This window comes from Heliconius melpomene, chromosome 3 (genome assembly GCF_056956725.1).
Source record: "Heliconius melpomene rosina isolate 202511_hmr_F chromosome 3, ASM5695672v1, whole genome shotgun sequence".
Classification (NCBI taxonomy): Eukaryota; Metazoa; Arthropoda; class Insecta; order Lepidoptera; family Nymphalidae; genus Heliconius; species Heliconius melpomene.
Genome location: NC_140391.1, coordinates 10,289,637 through 10,311,831, shown reverse-complemented (window position 1 = coordinate 10,311,831; position 22,195 = coordinate 10,289,637). Strand labels below are relative to the sequence as shown.

The following is a 22,195-nucleotide window of genomic DNA, read 5'->3' as shown; positions in this document are numbered from 1 at the left end:
CATCCTTAGGAAAATAAATATAATAGTCATTTTTAGCATTTCATCTTGATGGAAATTATAGTTTACTGTATAACATACTAATAAATAATTAAGATGTCATTGATTCGGAATGACCTAACCTTCGGGGGGCACAGTATGAGTATGATCGACGCGAACGGGCAGATCTTGATCAAGACTTTGATGATTTTGTAAATTTTTATATATTTTCGAATTATTATAATTTTTTATGTAATTATTTGCTGCTTATAATTAATTTACCTCAGTTCGGTTATCTATACCGATGTTATACACTTAAAATATAGTAATTTTAATCATTTTGGATTTTATTTAATATTGTTCGCAAAAATTAATAATTATTTAATATAGAAAAATGTTTAGTACGCGCGCACGGCAAACTTTAGGTACTTTTTCTAATATTAAGAATTTCCTTTAGTTACTTTTACTTCTTTTGTTTGTTCATTTCGGTTACTCAGATATTTTTTCTAATAATAAATCTCCACTTATTATTATTTTTTAACTTATTTTAATTATTTAGGCTTATATTTTCGCAGGCGTAGCCGCGTCCGGGCCCACTAGTAGTAAATATTTTAATCCTATCAAGCTGTTTAATCAGCCGCGACGATGAGCTATCCAACGTCCAATGTCCCTGGCCTCGGTTCCCGAATTTTCAGCGATTTCTGTTGTGTTGAGTAGCGAAACTCAACGCCGCACTTTGCATCCCTTTATAAAATGATAAAATACAAACTTAATGTAATGTAAGTAGTACCTATATCACAGTTAAACAATCCAAACTTTTAACCTTTTACGTTAGTGAATTAGATTGTTAGGCTGAATGTCGGAGGTTCAATCCACTCCCAGTATATAATATATTTATTTGACAGCTATTACTATCTGTTTTGTAAATTGACGCCGCCTATTTGATAAATTTCGGAAGTGCCATATCTCAAAGGGATTGTATTAACATTAGGTTCCCAGGTTCCAGGTTGCAAATTTTCGAGAAAAACCTAGTCCTCTTATGAAAATAGAAGAAAAACGCAAGCCTTGAACACTTCCGTGGATCCAAAATGATATCACGTTTATTTAAGTACAATATATGTATAAGGTCGATAAATATTTATCTTTTAGATAACCGTGTGATAATTATTTGCACATGCACTATGCAATTTTCAAATAGAATAAAATCAATTTTCTAATGTAATATGAATTAAATGAATATATTTCTTATATTTTTTAGCTTCTCTACTCGACTTTAATACGTTAAATTGACTTGTCGAAATTTCGAGAAATGCTCTCATAGAGGTTAGGAAGTGTAGGGGACTACACTCCCTAACGTTATACATACATACAAAAAAGTCAAATGCTTAGAAAAATAATAAGAGTTTGAACACTTTGTTTTGACTAAAATGCGTTCAGAAAAATAAAACAATACATAATTAATCTATACAATACTCACTTATATTGTAAAACTAAATGGTTTGTTTGAATGAACACTCTTATCTCAGGAACTACTAGTAACTATAAAAACAATCTAATTCTAAAGTACAACATTTATTTTTAAACAAAATCTGTACGAGTGGCCTATATTCTTTTAAAATGTAGGTGTTAGGATAATCTCGACAGCGCATTGATCGATCTTCATCAGGACCTTAAAAGTTATGCAAGGAATGTTAGAATAAACAATCGTCTATTCATCGAGTAGCCTATCTACCTATAGGTACTATTAATAGAATAAAGGTGAAGAGTTTGTTTGGTTAAGCTCCCCTACTTCTCTTACCGCTCACTTTTCCATCATAAATCTTTTTTGATATTCTTCCATCACTCATTCGTTCGACGTGCCCAAACGATCTGAGCACGTCTTCTTCATTCTCACCGTTACATCCTCGCTAGTATCTGCCATTCTGTGTGTCTCCTCATTGCTGATTCGATCAGCTAAGCTGACTCCTACAAAGAGATCGCATCTCCACGGCATTCATCTTTCTTTCATTCTTTTTTGTGATACCCACATTTCGCTGTCGTATAATCGCGTCGGTACCAACACTTCATTGTGTAGGGCCAAACGTGCAGTACCTAGTACACACTTTCCGCTGCATTCTGAAGTAGTAAGTAGTAAGTGGCGGAACTCAACGCTGCGTTTTACCTCATTACCAGAGCGAGGAAATGTAATTTTTTTTTTTCGGAGCGGGAATCCAACCTCCACGGACAAAGACGGGAATTCTTTTAAAATGTACTTTTAAATAAAGATATTTAAATTTGTTAAAATTATATATCTGATACATTTATTAATTTTAAAATTACTAGTTTAATATTAAATTGAGATCAGAAACTAAGCATGAAATTACTGTAATTTTCTTATTACCATTTAAGTGAAGGCTTAATCTATTATAAATACAAATGTATATAAAAGAAAATGATACAGTCGTAGAGTTAAAGCGATTTTGATTTTACTTTAATATTTCTTATCCCCGCTCTAGTAGACAAACCGCGACGTTGAACTCCCACCACTCTACACATAATGTCTCGAAAATAGGTTGGAACGGAATGTCTTAACACTAGGTTCCCTCTGGCTATCCAGCTCTGTGCAGGATACGACAAGAAGCTACAAAAATAATATTAAAATATTCCATACAGGTGAAACTGAATGCCTAGCAAAAAGTATTTTTTTCTATGAATATGCAGAAGCCACGCCCGATAACTACAGCCCTTCGAATGAAATGTACGTAATTCTATATAATTATTTTATTATTTACCTTATACTTAGACAATTAATCTTTTGAGATACAACATCTACATCTATACTTATAATAAAATCGTAACGTATCGGTGTCAGTTCATGAAAGATAAATAAGAGAAAAAAATATTAGGGGCCTTTATTAATAATAATAAATATATAGTACTATAGTAATAATAAAACAATTATTTTTAAAATGTGTGTCTATCTGTGCGTTTGTTCACGCTGATCTTAGAAACGGCTTTTCAAAAAAAATAGTAGAATTTGATTCGAGTTTGATTCCTAAAACCGTAATTACGTAAGTACGGAATTAAAAGATTATTTTCAAGTATCTCTAAAGAATATACTTAGTTTTGAATTGAATAACAACAATAAGGAAATGAGATATTAACAATTAATATTTATTAATAAAATTTAAAGTGTTCCGCTTCATTGATATCTTTCATAAGGACGTGGGTACTTCAACAAGTACTACACCGTACTGACGCAGTGGAACTGCTTCTGAAATTCCATATTATAATATTTTCTTCGTATATAGAATAATAAGTTTTGATTCTCATCCTGAAATTTGTTTAATATTGGAAAAACTGGATAAAGAAATTTGTATGTAATATTAGGCTTCCTTTAATTTCCGCCGGTGTTATGGAAGAATAGCTTGGCTCCTGTTGCTCCGGCCTGTGGTGGTAGAGGAGGAGCACCGTGAGCTTAGTGGGTAGAGTGGATGGTCTACATCTGCCGGTCCACGAGTCTCATATAACCCTCTCGGGTCCCCACCCGGGCGGAGTACATGTAAAAGAGTTTGCTCACGACAAAAAACCAAGCTTTCTTTAATTGTCTCGTTGAAATACAGGACAAGCCGCTATTAATGAAAAAAAAACAAAATTGTGATAAATCGGATTTATTACTTATTTTACTACATTTTGATTGAAATTTAAAGAGATATAAGAAACCAAAATTACAATATCTTTTCCAACGAACTAAAATTAAGATTTGAAACGGCTGATACCAAAAATATTGAATAATTTAAGAAAACATAATTCTTTATCACCACAGTATATAAACTAAAATATTTTGCTTTTATAGCCACACTCAACAACATCAATTAGTTCATGAACAGGTATTAAATTCACAAAAAAAAAATATTTATCAATTTAATACCAATCAAATGCTAATTGACAAGTACAGTAGAAACTACACTTTAAAGAAGAGTAGCGCGCTTTGCCAAGCCAAAAAATGTGGCGTAAAAAGCGCCATTTGGACTCCGCCAATGTTAGAAATTACCCAAAAGTTAAATAACGGATTAGGTTACAATTACGGATAGTTATTTATTACGGATATCCGATTGTTTCGATTATTATTAAAAACCTACATTCCGGCGTTAAACACTCGTAACTTTCTATTAATTTTGTTCTGCGACAAGAGAATTTTGATACATTGAGAGTATTAAAAAGCCTATGGCGTACACGACAAGGACAAAGTCCATAACGGTAGCGAATATCTCTCTTGAAAATTCGTTATTCGCGACTCGTCGTAGCTGGTGACCGAGGAGACTGCACATCCTGCCAAATTTCAATAGACATACCTCCACCGTGTATAGAATTGTACTGAAACATAAAAAAAGAGTAAAATTGTAAAACATTTCTTTATTGTTACTTCATACTTTGGATACAAAAAAATGTATACGGCCGCTCGTATACGGTCCAAGAGGCAACCTTTTATTGAAAAAGTGAGAATTTCTTAAGGTGACGTTGAAAAATCATTTTTTTTTCTAACATGAGGTTAATGCTGTTAGCCCTATTGGCTTTTACACGACACCGGTTGGGTAGGGAAGAGGGTACTCTGTCCCTGAAGAAATGCAAGCACTAAGTGGCTGTGAGGAAGTGGACGACTGTAAGAGCGGCCCTGTGTGGGACGAGAACCTCGGCTTGCGGCTGTTGAGCGGACTGGCGAAAAAACCAATTTATAATCATATGTATGTAGAAATAATATTCATAGCTACATAAACGCTAAATTGTCTTTTCTAAACGATATAATGAGACATCTATCAAACTCAATTGATACTGTATGAGTGTGATTGTAACTTGTAAAACATCCGAAAGATGGCTCTGTAACGGGAACTTGGGAAACTTTTTTTTTTCTATTTAATATTGTATCCCAAATGCAGTGTTAAGACACTTTGTATCGAGATATTGTGTGTTGTATAGAAACAAAACAACATTTAAAGGTATTCCGCAAAATTCTTATTGAGAATGAAAATTTAGTTCAGTAATTGTTTGACTTTTACCTAATAGATGGCGCTAGATGTAATTAAATACAAGAAATTAGACTTGGTAACAATTGAATAAAACAGCTTCACGCTTTATTTCGCAAAACAGAGTAGATACAGGAAATCATTAAGAAACTACACCTAATTAAAAATTTCAAGGCATTGCATGATCAAAAGCGGAGTTCAACGCTGTATTTTGCATTATCATATCTACTATTATATTACAGAACATTACTTTTATGTATAAATTTGCACTTGTTACCTAGGAGTACATCTCCATGGCCCTCGATTGGCATTGAAAAGTGGTAAAATTACAGCAAGCATGTACCAAAACCCCGATGAATCAGTTGGAGAGTTCACTAGCGTCGATCTTTGGACAGTTGCTAACCTTAAAGAAGGAAATGAGAACATGAAAGGAATGAGAAAAAAGTACTAATAAAATAATACAATATTTCGAATCTCTCTCTTTTAAATTGGTGTTAGATTCAACCACCGCCCACCATGTAATGTGTTGAACATCGGGCGAAAATTAAATGTCCTAACAGTAGGTTCCTACTGCCTCCTCTGCTATAAGCGAGTTACAATGTGAAACTTTAACAAAACTCAACTCTTAGTAGCGCTTTGTGTACCAAAGCGGGGAAATGAAAATATTTTAAATATAATCTTTCTTCAGGGATCGAACCCACAACTATTGCGTTTGCATATAGGCCTATGTAGGTAAAATAGCGAGAAGGTAAAATTATTATATATAAGCAAATTATATTCAGTAGTTTTTCCCTGGAGAAACATTCATCATCACAAACTTTCAAGTTTATGATATTAGAAGGATGGAAGTAGGTATACCTGCTCCCCTGCACTCCCGTAGATTCTGTAGGAGAACTATACCCTCTCATCCAGTGGTCCACATCTCGACTGAACAGACTTTGGTCATTCGCTAGAGTGTATGAAGACGAATTTTGTGGACTAATCTACATAAAGAAAAGTTCAGCTTATTTGACATGGTGAATGAATACAAGATATAGAAGATCAAATCAGAATATATAAATAGTCTTTCTTCACATAACTAGTGATATATTTAATTTTTTTCTAAAATAAAATGAAATTGCATTTTGCTAAGAATATGCAGTGCATTTTCTAAAAAGAACGAAGAGTAAGCAGACGGAAACTAGTCTTAAGATAGGTTGTCGTTAAATAACGAAACTCAACGTTGCGCCATGTCTGTACTAGAGCGAGGAAATGAAAAAAAACTTGAATAAGACCAAAAAAGCTAAAAATAAAAGGTCATGTCACCTGTGCTGGACTCATAGTTCCTGGAGAATACTTGTGGAGAATATTAGGCGGGGACGAATCTATGGAATCTTGGACATGTTCTCTAGGTGGTGTAGTCATTTTTCTAAAAGAATATATATTAGTATACCATAGAAATAAAAAAGAAAAAAAAGGAAAAGAATATAAACTATAGAATAGTTGAATTTTAACTGAATAGCTCCCACCTGTATAACACGCGTCTTACGAAGACACGGTTAGGAATGTTGCTACGAAATTCACTACTTCATATTTTTTCTTGCTAAATTCACTCTTTCATTTTTTTATACCTTTTTTGACCCAATCTTGTCATTTCGTCCTATAAGAACCATGATTGACTTGTCAAAAGTATTTCTTTTTTATTTTAATACAAGCTTATAGCGAGTTCTCATTAAGTATTACTTAGTGTTATTTTAAGAAAATTTTTTCATTTACTATTTAATATTAAATATAGATATTATGAATATTTATAATATTATTGACTTCATATGATTTATAATGCTTTTTTCAATATGACGTCAAGAACAACAACGTAATAAAAAAAATCGTCACACCTGACCGACAATTTTAATTAAATTAATACAATTAATTTGTTAATTCGGTAGCCCGTGGCGGAATGTTTTAGATCATATGACTTTTTATAATCTACGTTATTCTTTGTGTCATTTTGTGTGGTCTGTGTAAAAAGGCGCGAACTGTCGGACGCCATTGTTCGTATACAATTTGAATTTGGAACGCAGACGTCCCGCCGTTTTATTATTCGCGGGTGCTCAAATGAAAAAGTTTTTATTGTCAATTGATTTGAAATGTTTTTTATCTGTGCTTTTTTTGAATATAGATAAGTTATTTAATAGAGTTTGATCTAAGATTGAAGAAACATACATTTTTTATGAATTTTTAATTATATAGTTCAAATTGTCTTCAATTATTATTATCATGAATACTTAAATTCGATGTGTTAACGTCAATATTTTCATTTGAATTTTTTTATATTATTAAAAATTTTCGATCGATATAAACTTTACGACTAAAACAAAAACAGCTTCACGCTGTATCCTGCGCATAGTAGAGTAGGCATAGGGAACATAGAGTTAAGACACTCTGTTCCGCATTTTATAAATAAGATCATACAACAAATGTAAATGGATTAGGGACAAAAGGCTGTTCATCACTGGAGATTATTACAGCATTAAAATAACCAAGTTAAAAAAATAAAAAAAAATCAGCTTCACGCTGTATCCCGCACACAGAAGGTAGGCAAAGGTAACGTAGTGCTAAAACACTCCGTTCCCCATTTTCTGCCAAAATGTGGCAACTAAGCTAAATTCACTATAACTTCTTATCGTTATAATGAAGTCGTTATGTCTATCATTGATAGCTCCACCACATCCTGTGCGATGACCAGCATTATTTCGATGAAACATATCTTATAGGGATAATGGTGCACTTGCGTGCAAATGCGTGGTAGTGCGTGATAGCCAAAATTTTAAATACAATGTAAAACAAATTGTGTATTCACTTTTAGTGATAGGACCTTCTCACATTTTTTTTGTAAGAATTTATTTGTTGATTATGTAATTTTGTGGTGTGAAATAAAGAGTTTTTATGTTATGTTAAAATCATTAAAAAAAATCTGCATTCCACCTATAATAAAAGCTTCTATTCAAGGTAAAAAAAATCAGCGAAAGTTATTACAAAATCGATCAATTTTCTCACTTTCCCATGTCCAGTAGCTGTCACCGCGGGGGTCGCTAGCGCTACCAGTGGTTAATAGAATTAGCATTTTTTTTATTCCTTTTTGAGTTTTGACACCTTGATGCAGGTCAATATCGACTGCAAATTTTTTGATTGATTCCTACTTGTATATTTTTTACAATGTCCTAAAATATTATAAATATACAAAATTAAAAATAATTCATTTATATTGTTAGTATTGGGGTCGTTGTCGCTGTGGTAAAAAGGCAAAGCGCGGGTTTGAATTCCGCCACTCAACTTAATACAATGTCTTGAAAATTGGTAAAAAAATGGAGAACGAAGTATCTTATCACAAGTCTCCGCCTATTCTGCTATATTTCGAATACAGCGTGAAGCTAAAGGAAATAATAACTAAACAAATACTAAAAAGAATCATCATTAAACATGAAATACTTTAAAAGTTCATTTATTTCAGTCTAATTTCAGCTTCAGTTAAATTTAACTCTAATTACAGCTTTAAATTTACTTACTTTATAATATTTTCTCACATTTTGAAGTAGGCTTCGTTTTAAAATTCCAGTCATTTGACCTAATAGCCTCCACTTATAACCCTTAAACAAATATAAGGACTTAACGAAATTAAAATATCATCAACTTTCTTACATAATTTTGTTACTAAAAAAAGGGGTCCGGTAACAAAATGCTAATTTACATAAATCTATGCGCGAACTAAGTATAGTGGTTTAAACGACCGTTTAAGTCTTCTATTTTTGTTTGCTTTATGCGGTATCCCGCATATAACAGGATAGGGAGAGAAAACCTAGTGTTAATACATACTGTCCCACTTGTCTTGTCTTTTCTATTTAATTAACCGTAAAACCCTTACGGTACTCAACGCCACGCAGATATATCTTTACATTCTTTGGGTGTTGTAATATGTATCTATTATTAATGACAGTTCCGCCAAACAAAATGCAATGCCTCAAGAATTATGAGGAAAGTGTGAAATGAAAGTGTCTTAATGGGAACGGAGTGTCTTAACATGCGACCAAAATAATATTTGTTTAATATTCTGTTAAAAATTGTCAAGTTAAATTGTTTCAATCTAAATAATCTAAATAATTGTTATTGTCATTCATATTTAAATTCGGGATATTAGCTTTAGTGAAACAGTTTCAATATTTTTATTTTATGATTTTGTTAAATTGTTAAATAAAATTGTATAAAAAAATGTAAATTTGTAAATCTATTTGTATTTCTTTACGTACTCTACCACATCATCTGTACCATAAAATCAGAAATATATTTTCTCAAGCGGCACTGGTATTTTGATAGAGTCATTTCGGTAAAAGCCCATGTTTGTTTAGCATTTATATTATAATTGGGGTCTAAACGATACCTCGCAAATAAAGGGTTGAATTGATTGAGCCATATGGGGTTTTTTTTAATAAAAAAAACTCTTTAAGTCAACCTAAAGACTTAGTAAATGATGATGCTTTCTAATTTATTGCCATTAGAAAAGATTTTCTTGAAATATTAGAATAGGTTTTAACTAGAGCAGGATTTTGATTGCATTTTTATTGGTTTTTAGTTGGTTGGTTGGTGTAGATTAAAATCTTTAATTTTTCTTTAGCTGTGATTCGCATAACAGCCAGAAGAAATGAAAATAACTATATAACTAGACTAACAGAGAGCTAAACTCTACAGTCTGGATAACTCTTTAGCCTCGTCTCCTCACTGTCATCAACCTCTTTGTTTCGGCAATTTCGGATTCGAGTCAACATGCTTCTTTCTTTCTTTGAGCACTAAACTGATTATAGCTTAAAATTCATATAATTTCCACAACTCAATAACTTTCCAAAATAACTTAGCCATATAATTTATTTTCATCGGTTACAATGTATTATGAATAACGTTAAACATTAATCCATATGCCATACAAAAGATTGAAAAAAAGCAGGATCTATCGTATCGTTTCAATATCCTGTTCGAAATTGATGAAACTCTGTACAACCGGATAGGCTTCGCTACCACGTGACATGCGCACGCGCACAAACAATGCCCTTTTTTGCAATACGAAAATTTCAAATAATAGTTTGTTAACTAATGAATATTTTGTCCTTTTCTAGCGTTTTAGTTTTCAGTTTTGGTTGAAAGAGAGGGCATATGTAACAGTTGGCTTGGCGTCTGCCACTACCATATGTTGTTGAGGTTGGAGAATTACGGTTGAAAGAAAGATGCCAATTTTTACGTTTCATTTCGTGTCTCATGTCTATTTATTATAATTTAATTGTGGGTATGTGTAATGATGGAAGAGTGAGGTGTTTGAGTGCACTCGATAATTGTGGATTCAATTTCCACTCGGGGAAAAGTTTGCCTATACTTTTTTAACTCCACGCTGTACTAGAATATCGCAATAAAGCAAGGTTGATAGAGGGAACTTAGTATTAAGACACTGTTTCCTACGCACCAGTGTTTAAAGCATTGCGTATTGGCTGGTGGAACTCAACACCGCGATTTGTTTTGTTACCAGAGCAACGAAATGGAAATAATTTATTCTTTCGAGTTCTATGCCGCTGCGCGGCTGCGGCCTCTAGTTAACTAGACATTTTAAATATAATTATGTTAAGTTGATCAATCGCGTATATTTGGTTATTTCAGAATATATTGTAGGAAACCCCAACATTTTGCCAAAAGCCTTAGGCAGTTAAAAACCATTTTCCGTTTCCATTTAAATACTTCAGTTCTTTACTTTCCGACAAATTCTGGAGGCATTGCCTGTTGAGTGACAAAAGTCATCGCCGCCCTTTGCCTCGTTATCAGAGCGTAGAAATAAAAATATAAAATATTTAATTTCTTCGAGTGGGAATCGTACCCACAACCCACGACATCGTCAAATATATACAATATATACAATATTCATATATATATAATATTTGAACCATATAATATACATATTTATAATAAATACACAATCAAACCACCCCAAGGGCTCGACCCCAATATGGCGACATATGGGCGACTCGTGCGCATCCCTTTGACATCCCGACGAGCACCTGAGCGTTTTAAACTTAAATACGTAAACAACTTGTATATATAAAAAGTGAATTGTAAAGTGTGGAGCATATGTTGTTATTGAGGAGGTAGCAGGTTCAAGCTCGGCTTAGAATTAATATTTTCCTATCAATAATTTTTGTTATGCTTTTCACACCAATTGAGGCCAGTCGTGGTCCAAGGGTATAAGGATGCGGCTATAAACGACGAAAGCAGCTTATGTATTCCCAGGTTCCCTCTGCCTGTGTGCCTGCCTGAAGGTAAAAAAATAACTAATATTATTAAGCTGAAGAGTGTGTCTGGTTGAACGCGCTTATATCAGAAACCGCTGAATTAATTCAAATTGAAAAACTTCTTCTTGGATAATCCATTTATTGAGGAAGGATATAGGGTAAATTACATCAGCTTAATCAATTCGATGGCCGCTGTAATTACTTCGGGCACTTAGAATGTGTCATACACAACTCTTAGTTAGTAGTATTTGGCCGTAGGTGTACAGCAGGTACACCTTGTATCTGCTTTACACATGAATACAAGTAATAGATACAGATCGAGATGTCATCATCATCATCATCAGCCTGTCCTCGTCTACTGTTGGACATAGGCTTCTCCAATGGCATGCGACTGAGCTTGATTATCAGCTCTTCCCATCCAGCTGTAGTAAAATCCAGATTAATTTTAGTGTTTCTATTATTCGCCAATAGAATTTTAGTCTATGTATAGATTTTTAAATAAAAACAAAACTTAAATTAAATCAGCTTCAGCACACAGCAGGGTAGAAAAGGGAACCTAGTGTTAAGAGACTCCGTTCTCCACTTTCCCTCGAATCATCTTAACTCAACGCCGCGCTCTGCCTCGATACCAGAGCGAAGAATAGGTAATACAAATTTAAATCTAATTTCCGTGAGTGGGGATCGAACCCACAACCAGTCGCGTTTACAGTCACGTTTTGTACCCCTGCGCCACGACTGAAGAAGAAGAATCAAGATTTTTGTGTGAATCATTTAAATAGACATTTACGACATTATTACACAGCCTTGTTATAATACCGTACATAAATTATTTTTCCAGAATAACTAGTGCTCCGCCTTTATTTGTTCGCTGCCTTTACGGCTTGCATGTGTGGTCCCATATATTCTTTTCTGTCATATAGAAAAGAGCCGTTATGGCGCAATTGCAGAGGTGTGCGACTGCAAACGAGATGATTGCGGGTTTAGTGCCCACTCCGGGGAATATAAATTATTTTCATATCCCCGCTCTGGTAACGACGCAAATCGCAGCGTTAGATTTCGTCACTTAGCAGGCTAAATCTTAAAAATTCTGCGGAAACAGAAGTGGCTTAATAGGAACGGAGTGTTTTAATACTACATTTCACTCTGCTATGTGTAGATATAACGTTTGGCTAGAAAATTTCTAATGCTTAATATTACTATGATTGAGATTTTTCTCATCAAAAGTATAAATTAAAAAAAAGTTATATTTTTTCAAATAAAATATTCATCAGATATAACTTTTATTTTAACATATACAGGCATGAAATTAATGTTTTCCATTTATTAATGATCAATTTGCTTAACCGGAGCACAACTGTTATATAAATACTTTTATAGTTTCAAAATAATCTTAAAGAAATTTGAACTTACAACCACTACCATAACATTCTATGCGTTCTATTCATGGCGATGGCGTCAATTTTTTTCTCAAACGATCTAATTTTTACGACTTCGCCTAAAAAGCCAAAAGTCATAAACCACTTTAGCGACAGTCGGAGGAAGCGGAACCATTTAGGTTAATTTTTTTTGCCAAAATTTTATGCATTATTAAAACAAATTAGTGTTACAAGTTGAAAAAACTGTGAAATTTATTGGTTTCCTAAGCAATAAAATTTGTTATTATCTTTGGATCTAAATGTTGGTAGCAAAACAGTACGGTGATGCTATTTAGATATGTAATTTTGAGGCCTTCGAGGTGCAGTGGAAGACCGCGACCACGATGGTCGTGGATTTGTTTCTCACTCATTGGACAGAACTATTTATATTTTCCCATTCTGCCATTCGAAATCCACTTAAAATACAGTGCTGAATTCAGACAGAGGAGATTAACCTGCCTTATACGTAAGAAATGTGGTGCTTAAGAAAGTTACTTAGTTTAAGATTAAATAACATTTGATGAGATGCATCTTTATGAACACAGAATTTAAAAATTTCTTGCCTTCACAAGGACGGTTGCGGTGTAGACGCGACAGGTTGTGGGTTCGATTTCTATTCGAGGAAATGAAATATTGAGTATTTTCGCGGAAAGTGGAAAAAACTAAGTATATGTTTTTTGCCGCTACACACTTATAGCTCGAAACGCTCTCGCCTATATATAATTCTCTACTTCCCGAATTCGAATTTGACAAAATACTTATTAAAAAGCGGAATTCAACGCTGTGTTTTATCTCACGAGGATGGGAAATGAACCACCGTGTAACACACATCTATAATATCTGACACTAGTGTAAAGACAGACATTACATTTTGACTTATTACCGCGCATTGTCAACCAGAGTGAGGAAATGAAAATTATTAAAATACAATCCCTCCGAGTAGGTAGCGAATCCACAAACATGTCGCTTGCAGTCAGAAACTATTCCACTGAACCACGACGCCGCTCACAATAACTTTTTAAAAATACAACAGTTTTTTATACTTTAAAGTCCATTTTCCAAACAAATAAAAGTAAAGGGATGACAATTGTCAAACAAAAACGCCTTTACCTTTTGTAAAGCATTTATAGGCGCGTGGACACAATAAATTAAGTTTTATTGCCCATTTGACCGGTGGACGGGTGACAATGAGCTTCTAACTACTTAATTTAGCGTCAACTTTCATGTAGGAGCTTTTACGTATAGTCAAAGATAAAAGAAAGCTTAAGATAACGAGTGACAGGAGATGGGCAAGAAATAGGCAAATTATCATAAAGTTTAAGAGTTATTTCAATTTTGGTTGCAAGTCCGTAGTTGAGTTTTTTTTAATGTACGTGTAATGCAATCACCGTAGATTATCTTTTTTTTTAATTTAAATACAAAATTATTTTACTGAAATATGTGTGAAGTAAATTTTGTAGCTCCTCTCAGATCATAAGGATCTGATTTTGTACATTTTTAACTTTCTCTTTTTAGTGAAAACAGGAAAATTATAATTATTTAGAATGATCCCTGAATTATATATAATATATTCTAGTTCATGTAATAAAATAAAGCGCAGCGCTAAGTAATGCCACTCAACACGTAAAATCTAGAACCAGAGCATGGGGAACAAAGTGTCTCAACACCAGGTTCCTTCATCCTACTATAAGCAGGATACGGTTATTCAGGTTATTTTCGTGAATCTAATAAATTAAATACAAAAAATTGCTCCCAAAGAAGATCGAATGCCCACCCATCGCGTATACAGCCAGAGTCTGCCCCACTGCGCCACTATAGAATCTAATTTATACTAAAATTTGCAAAATGATTGATTGACAGAATGACACAATATTAGCGGTTTGAATTCATTTACATTAAACGTTATATTTAATAACCAATAATTACGATATTAGACACGCTTTTAGTACAAACGATTTATCGAGCCCACTAGCATTTTTTGCAAAAATGGACGTTTCTCATATATTTTTTTAAGCAAAAAAAATATTTTCACATATACTACCTTTTGGATTTGAGATGTCCATACAAAATTGCATAGAAAAAACTATAATCGATGATTCTATTGATATGACTGACTAAATATACTTTTAATTGCTACTTCACCGTTCTGCAACCAGTTATTAAATGGTTGCAAAGTATCAAAATATATCTTTGGAATGAAGCTTTAAGTGGGCGGTCGCGTGGACCGAGGGCGGGCGGGCGAAGATCTATTTTCATTTTGTACAATGGGTGGCGGGTAAATTCGACTTTTAATCTTGTATAATTAAGTAAAATATTGTTTTTTGCTGTAACTTATGCTTTTGTAACATAATCTATTAAAAGGCCTTAAATATTTGTAAGGCCAGCCATGGAGTACGGGCATAAGCGAGCGACTGTAAATGCGAGAGGTTCTGCGTTCAATTCTCACTCAAGGAAATTCAAATATTTAATTTTCCTCGCTTGTCAAACGGAGTGTCTTAACTCTAGGTTCCCTCTGCCTACGCTACTCTGCGGATAAAGAGCTTGAAGTTATAAAAATGTATCATTCTTAAAAAAGACAAATTTTTAAAAGAAAAATAAGGGTTTAAGGTTAATTTTGGCTAAATCGGCAAAAGTGCTTGAATGGTTTCTGAATTCCGTGAATTCGAGTTCCGCTAGTTCAAATGTTAGTCTAAATACAGCATAGAAAGCAACTTTATTCAAAACTGACCAAGTCCTCAACCCCTGGCCACGGCAGCATCAAACAAAAAACAGTAAGATCAATCGATTAACTTTTTGCCTCACGCGTTTCTAAATAAAATCATAAATTCTGTAGTAGCGAGAGGTTTCGGAGGTAGATGTGAAAAAATCACAAGTTATGACGTCGGTATGCGCGGGCGTGGTGTACGATTTATGACTGTATAACAGAGGCTTGACCGTATAATATAAGTAGTTACAGTACTTTTGACAAGTTGTGGCCGCTTTGAAGTTAGGCTTGCTAAATTTTGGAATGTCAGCTTGCTTGCAATGTATGCTTGAAAAGTAAGAAAAAATTCTAGAACTAAATCTGCGTAGCATAACTTCAGGCCACAACTCATCGACCGTAGTGTAGTGTGGTATGAAATTGAATAGTATTTTTTCCTTTGCTTGTACTTATATATATATATATTTCAATATTGATAGGGTATTGTCCAATTGGATAATTTATTTTGCTGTATTTTTGCTCTTTTTACAGCTACACGTTGTATCCCGTATATAACAGGGTATAAGGTAAAGAGGACAGAGTGAAACTAGTGTTAAAACACTCCGATTTTCACTATCCGCCCAATTTTATGACATTACTTGTTAAGCAGCGTACCTCAATGCCGTGTTTTGTATTATTACCAGCTGAGGAAGTCGAATCCACATCCGTCGCGTTTAAAGCCAATAGCTGTGCTTCTGCGCCACCACGGCCATTACCAATATCTATTCATGAAGATAAAAAAAAACAAATTATTACGAGACCAAAATAAAAAAAAGTACCTCAATTATAAATTACTCTTGTTAGACGGTTATTACATTCTATTAGTGGACGTGTGCGGTTTTGCAAATAAAAAATATAAACGAGATGTCATCAAAGTATCATTTGACACGATACAGATGAAAGCGGGATAAAAAAATGAGCGAGAAAAAAAAATAGTGTAGTATATTTGTTATTTACTGAAAAAAAAAGTAGACAAAGGGTACCTAGTGGTAAGTAACTTCATTCCTCACTCGACAGAATTTTCGAGACATTGCGTATTGAGTGGCAGAATTGAACGCCGCCTTATCTTGTTACAAAGAAGTGAAAAATAAGATAATTAATTTCCCCGAGTGAATATCGAATCTACAACCGTTGCGATAACTCGAACTTGGAGGAACTTTATATTATTAAAAGCTTAATTTATTACGATTTAAACTCCCACTTCTTAAGCAACAACACAATCAAATAACGGCCAGAAAACCACAAGTACCATTCTGACCACTAAATTAACAATTACATAATAAATCATCACTCATTTCTTTCAAAATGATATCCGGTGCCATCTAATTCAATTAGGGATTCGCAAGCATTGGCCGTTGGCACCAAATTACCTGCTTAGTGACCAATTTCAGCCACTTTGCCGTAATTTGTCCGAATAATTGCTATTATTATCTAAATAAGATGAAGAAACATTTTTTTTATATTTAGAAATATAAGATACTGGTTGACTCTCTAGTCTTATATATAAGTGATGAGTGATGAGACGAAATGGGTAGTTCAATTAAACGAAACCGTTGTGGTCCAGTGGTGCAACTGTAAACGTAACGAAATATTTAATATTTTCATAACCTCGCTCTGGTAACGAGGCAAAGCGTGACGTTGAAGGGAACGGTGTGTGTCCTAACACTAGGTTCCCAGGTTCCCTTTAACTATTCTCCTATGTGCAAAATTCAGCGTAAAGCTATAAAAATAAATAATGGAATGTAATATTTGATAAATATAATATGAATCATTTATATATTTTTAGATATACACGGTATCCCGTGGTAGATAGAGGGCACATATAGAGACGATCATAGGACACACTGTCCGCCGAATTATCGAGATATTTCGTGTTAAGTGACGGAACTTGTACACTCTGTCACAGCGCCACGAAGGCCTCATGCGTATTTTTCTATGGCTTTTATATTTAGAAATATAGTTTTGTATTAGAGAGTTAGATACATCTTTAATGAAAAAAAATGCTCTCCAACTTTTTAAATTTAATTATAATTTTGTGACAAAAAATAACTTTCATACATTCTTTTAACTTTAAAATTCCAGGATATTTCTGAGTCAGGATAATTTAAGTTCTAATTACATCATGTTAGCGTTTCCATGTAAGGGGGTTGAAAGGGGACGAAAGAGGGGTGTGCCGATAATTTGAGGAACTAAAGAGACTTTAATCCCCCGAAAAGGTTTCAACGGAAGTAGGCAGAATTTGTAAGATATCGCACTTCCGTTTAATAGCCAATAATGTCGTTTTTTTTACTTGATCGAATAGTCTTGATATTAGGTGTGATATATAAAAAAATTGAATTATATGTTATAACAGATATAGTGATATAGCTTTTGACTATAAACGCGATGGGCGTGAATTTGATCTCCAATTAAGGGAATAAATTATTTGCTTTTCCCCGCTTCGGTAGACAAATATGGTTTATATTCGCTATTTTTCACTTTGAAAGTTTATTAATTAAACACTACAGACCACATATTCTTTAAATTTTGAAGAAACATTGGATAAGAAACATAGGTTTTTTAGGAAACATAAAAAAATTAACGCAGCGTTAGTATCCGCACCTCCTAGAAACCGTTCAAGCGCATTGATCACTACACGCTCAAACGTCATCACTAAACGTACAAGCGATACGTTCACATCAAGGACGTCGAAATTCTTATTCCCTTGTTTTATAAGTTTCCTAAAAATACATAACATATTATTTGGCGTAATCTAAATTTTGAAACAAATGTAATATTTTTGTATTAAAGTATCAAAACTAAAAGATTGAAGTGCATGGTCAGATCTCTGGACTTCCAGTCCATTTTTCGCGCATCATTGCACTTTTGTACGGAACTAACCATAATTAGTTAAACATTCATCGCAAAATATACCCTTAATCGTATATAATAAACATTACTTTAGAATATTCCTGCAAAAGCCCTTGAAAATTTGTCATTTTAAATATCTATTCATAAGTAATTGTATAAAAAAACGTTATGTAAACTCAAGTGTACACGTGTCACAATTGTTCATCATCTTTATAAATATTATTAGACCTGAGGTCTTAGTGGTTACCTCTCAGGCAGAGGAACTGGGTTCTTTTTCTGTGGTGATAATTGTGATAATAAAGACATATAAATATACGAGTCAAAATATTTAACAAAGAAAATATAATCTTTGATTTGGCTACAGAATTTAAGAATAACATTCTACACGATAACGCCTCAAGCGTCAAAAGTCACCATCAAAAAATCCAAGATCCAGGTAAAAAGGGATTTTGCAGAACAAATCGAATGGTTATAACGTTACATTAAAACTAAATTAGACAGCGAGTTCGATTTACCGTATAACATTTATGACTTTATTTATACTTTATGAATCGCTTGAAGCGCCAAAATTAGGTTTTTTTAATTTGTAAAAAATCTATAATTTTGTCATGGTTTTGCTGCAAATTAAAAAACGGTCATAACTGAGTGCCTCTAGCGATGTCTCATATGGCTTGAGAAGACTACATTTAAAGAAAGGTTTTTGTAGGTACAGTGACAGGTAGATCAATGTTACTCTATAACTTGATTATAAGTTCTTTGACGTGTTAGCAGCGTTTGACCGAAAACATAACGGCCGTAGGTTCAATTCCAGGACGTTGAAACAAATTATTTTCATTTCATCATTCAAATGAACAGAGTGTCTTAATTTCTTGTGCCTATCCTGTTATATAGATGATACAGCGTAAAGCAAAAAAAAATATACGCAGTATAATAAAGCCGAAAGTCGAAGAGTTTGTTTGTATGACCTTATCTGGGGAACTAGGTAGTTCCCCAGATAAGGTCATACAAACAAGTCGGATTTGAAAAATTATAATATTTTAACAACTTGGATGAGAAAAGCAAACAAAACCTACAAAAAAACTATTTTTACTTATTTCCTGTATTTTACAGATAGTAATCAATATTTTAGTTCATATAAACACTATTTAATATTATGATTCTTAACTCACCTACTGTTATGCATAAAAACTGGCAATTGCAAACCATCTGCTTACGCCTGCGCCTGCGCATCTTAGGAGAAGCCTTGCAATATCGTTGTAGCAACTGTCTTCTGAATATTCCACAATACTAAAACAGATGCTGTAATTTTTTAACACTTTTTTTTATTAAAATCTTCATTTTTTAATATCAAAATGTTAGTTTTTACGACAAAATCTCGGTTAATCTTCACGTGAACGGTCAATTAAGTGGATAACGAGCGCTACGTGTGAACATTGACAGATGTAGGTTAGTGTGAGAATCTGTGACAGTTATTTTCTCATAAGTTGTATCAGATTTTTGGAATTGCGAAGATTAAGCAATTAATTAAAGATTATTATAATTTTGTAAACATGATGGTTGTGCGTTCAATTCTTACTTGCTCTAATAATAAAACAAACCGCGGTTTTGAGTTCTGTTACTCAACACACTATGTCTGAAAAATTGGACAGGAGGTGGGAAATAGAGTGTTATAACATTAGGCTCTGTTTACTCTGCTATACATACATAATAATTACTTTTAGTAGGTAGTAGTAAGTACAACCTGACAACATGTTTTCGCTTATTTTGTTATAGATTCACTCTATATCCCGCACATAGCAGAGTAAGCAGAGAGAACCTGGTGTTAAGTCCAAAACAGCGCATTTACTGTCGCATTGTAGTGCCTCTGCGGCACAGACGGCCTCAATAACTGCGTCACTGTTGCACCGAATTAGTGATTTAAACATGTAGGTATATTTAGAAAATACGGAACATATACAAATATCTAATTTCCAACATAACATTTATAACCTAACTCAACTTTTAGATTGTTAAAAATCTAAACTAAAAAAAAAACATAAAAATCACGTTACCAAAAGCAAGGCTAACGAGGTGTATAATCGCGAAGCCTATCAAGTCCACCCACTGGCCTACTGCCGTACTCTGCTTACAGTCAGCTGTCATAATAGACCTAACCTTGGACTATAAGTTTTTGTTGGGCCTAGGTTCGTTTTGTTTTTAGGTGTTTTAATATAAATAAAAGGTTGTAGACAGTGAAAGTTTGGATATTAGATGAAGTTTTTTCGTTGTTTTTCTTTGTCTCTCTTATTTCATGAATATAATATACGTATAATAAAATTTGCTTAATTTTTATTAACTTTTGGCATTGTACGATGAATATTGGAAGTTACTTGGAGCCTTCTCCTTCTATATTAGAAAAATGGAAATTTACTAAACAAAACTATTCCTTAATGAACTGACAGTAAACAGACACTCGATACTTCACGGCGTACAGCGTTGAAATTTGACTTCTAAGTTTTTGGGAAATATAGAGTTTTCTTTTCTGGCTTCACGCTGGAAGCATTGTATTTTGAGTGGCAGAACTCAACGCCACGCTTTGCCTTCGAAATTGAAGAGGTTTTTTAGGCTTAACCAGATAAAATGAATGAAATCTTTCTCAGGAATGGATATGATACAATGCCTATGCCCTATGGTACAGTGTATATCACTTTTTTCAACTTCAATAAAATTTAAAAGAATAACCCGTTAAGTCTCTGCAACGCCACATAAGGACGAACATTTATACATAATTAGACGGTAACACATTACCCTCCTGCGTCGCGCAGTCGGTATACACAATTTTTCTAGTAAAATGAACTAGAACCGTTGCAGGTTATGTTAGTATAAGCTAAACAAACTAGTTTTTCGTAGCTATAACAAACTTTTTGCAATATCCACGTGGCACATATGGTGTTTGACCGCGGCGTCCGCACAATGGGTGAAAAAATATTTTTTCATTCGTTTCATATATTGGCCTCTATTAAAGCCGGCTGAGTGGATGGTCCAAGTGTCTAGTTTTATGGCTTATGCTAGGAGTAGATTCGATTTAGATGTAACTCAAAATTGCAGAATATTTTTCTCTTCGTTTTGAAAACTATGTTAAGGGCATTATGCTTTAACATGAAAAAAAAACAAATTATTTAAAATTTAATCGTTTAGGCATAGGAATAAAGAGGAAGACTGGTGGTGCATGCCTACTCCAAAATAGCCTGATGTCCACTCCAGAATTCTTATCAACAAACGATTGAGCTTGAAAAATTAGAAAACAAATACTTTTTAATAAAAACAAAGACAGGCCTTCTCCTTCAAGCAGAAAGGCTCCCCGGGAAGGCCCAGGACAGTTCTGGTGAGATGAGTCGCAGGACAGAGGGAACTTAATGTTAAAATGCTCTGCTTGCCCACCTTACGACACATGGCGCGTTGATTAGCAAAACTCAATGTCGCGCTTGGTCTTGTGACCATAACCAGGAAATAAAAATAATCCATTCTCTCAAGTGGAAATCGAATCCTCAACCGTCATGTTTTACAGTCAGCCGTAGAGGAGCTGCACGACGACGGCCCCTTTAATATTTTTTTATATTATGAAAGTTATACCTTTTACAGCCACAATCACGCCACCGTCCCGTGAGAAACACTTTTTATTCAGATAAAAACTTGTAATTACTATAATATATTATAGAAACGGAAGAGTTCCTGCCAGCATCCGGTGTTTAGGTTTGTGGTATATTTAGATCAAAATTTTATTTTGTTATAACTTCATATAGTATTCCGCATGTGGGTAGAAGGGACCTAGTGTTGAGACACTCCATTTTTGATTCGTAACCAGAGTGAAGAATGGAAAATATTTCATTTCCTCGATTGTGAATCGAACCCATACCTTTTTGCATTTAC

The 22,195-nt window shown here is 33.8% G+C and overlaps 1 protein-coding gene across 1 annotated transcript; it reads right to left on the bottom strand.

Annotated features, from left to right (window-relative positions):
- Nucleotides 1-3,883: 3,883 nt before the first annotated feature.
- On the bottom strand, nucleotides 3,884-6,611 carry LOC146540174 (uncharacterized). Its single transcript, XM_085207834.1, has 5 exons — nucleotides 6,488-6,611; nucleotides 6,285-6,387; nucleotides 5,838-5,962; nucleotides 5,257-5,382; nucleotides 3,884-4,332 (listed from the first exon to the last, which is right to left on the bottom strand). Exons 2-5 carry the CDS (start codon nucleotides 6,381-6,383, stop codon nucleotides 4,128-4,130), a joined length of 555 nt encoding a protein of 184 aa, XP_085063960.1. The 5' UTR covers nucleotides 6,384-6,387; nucleotides 6,488-6,611; the 3' UTR covers nucleotides 3,884-4,127.
- Between the last annotated feature and the right edge of the window lie 15,584 nt (nucleotides 6,612-22,195).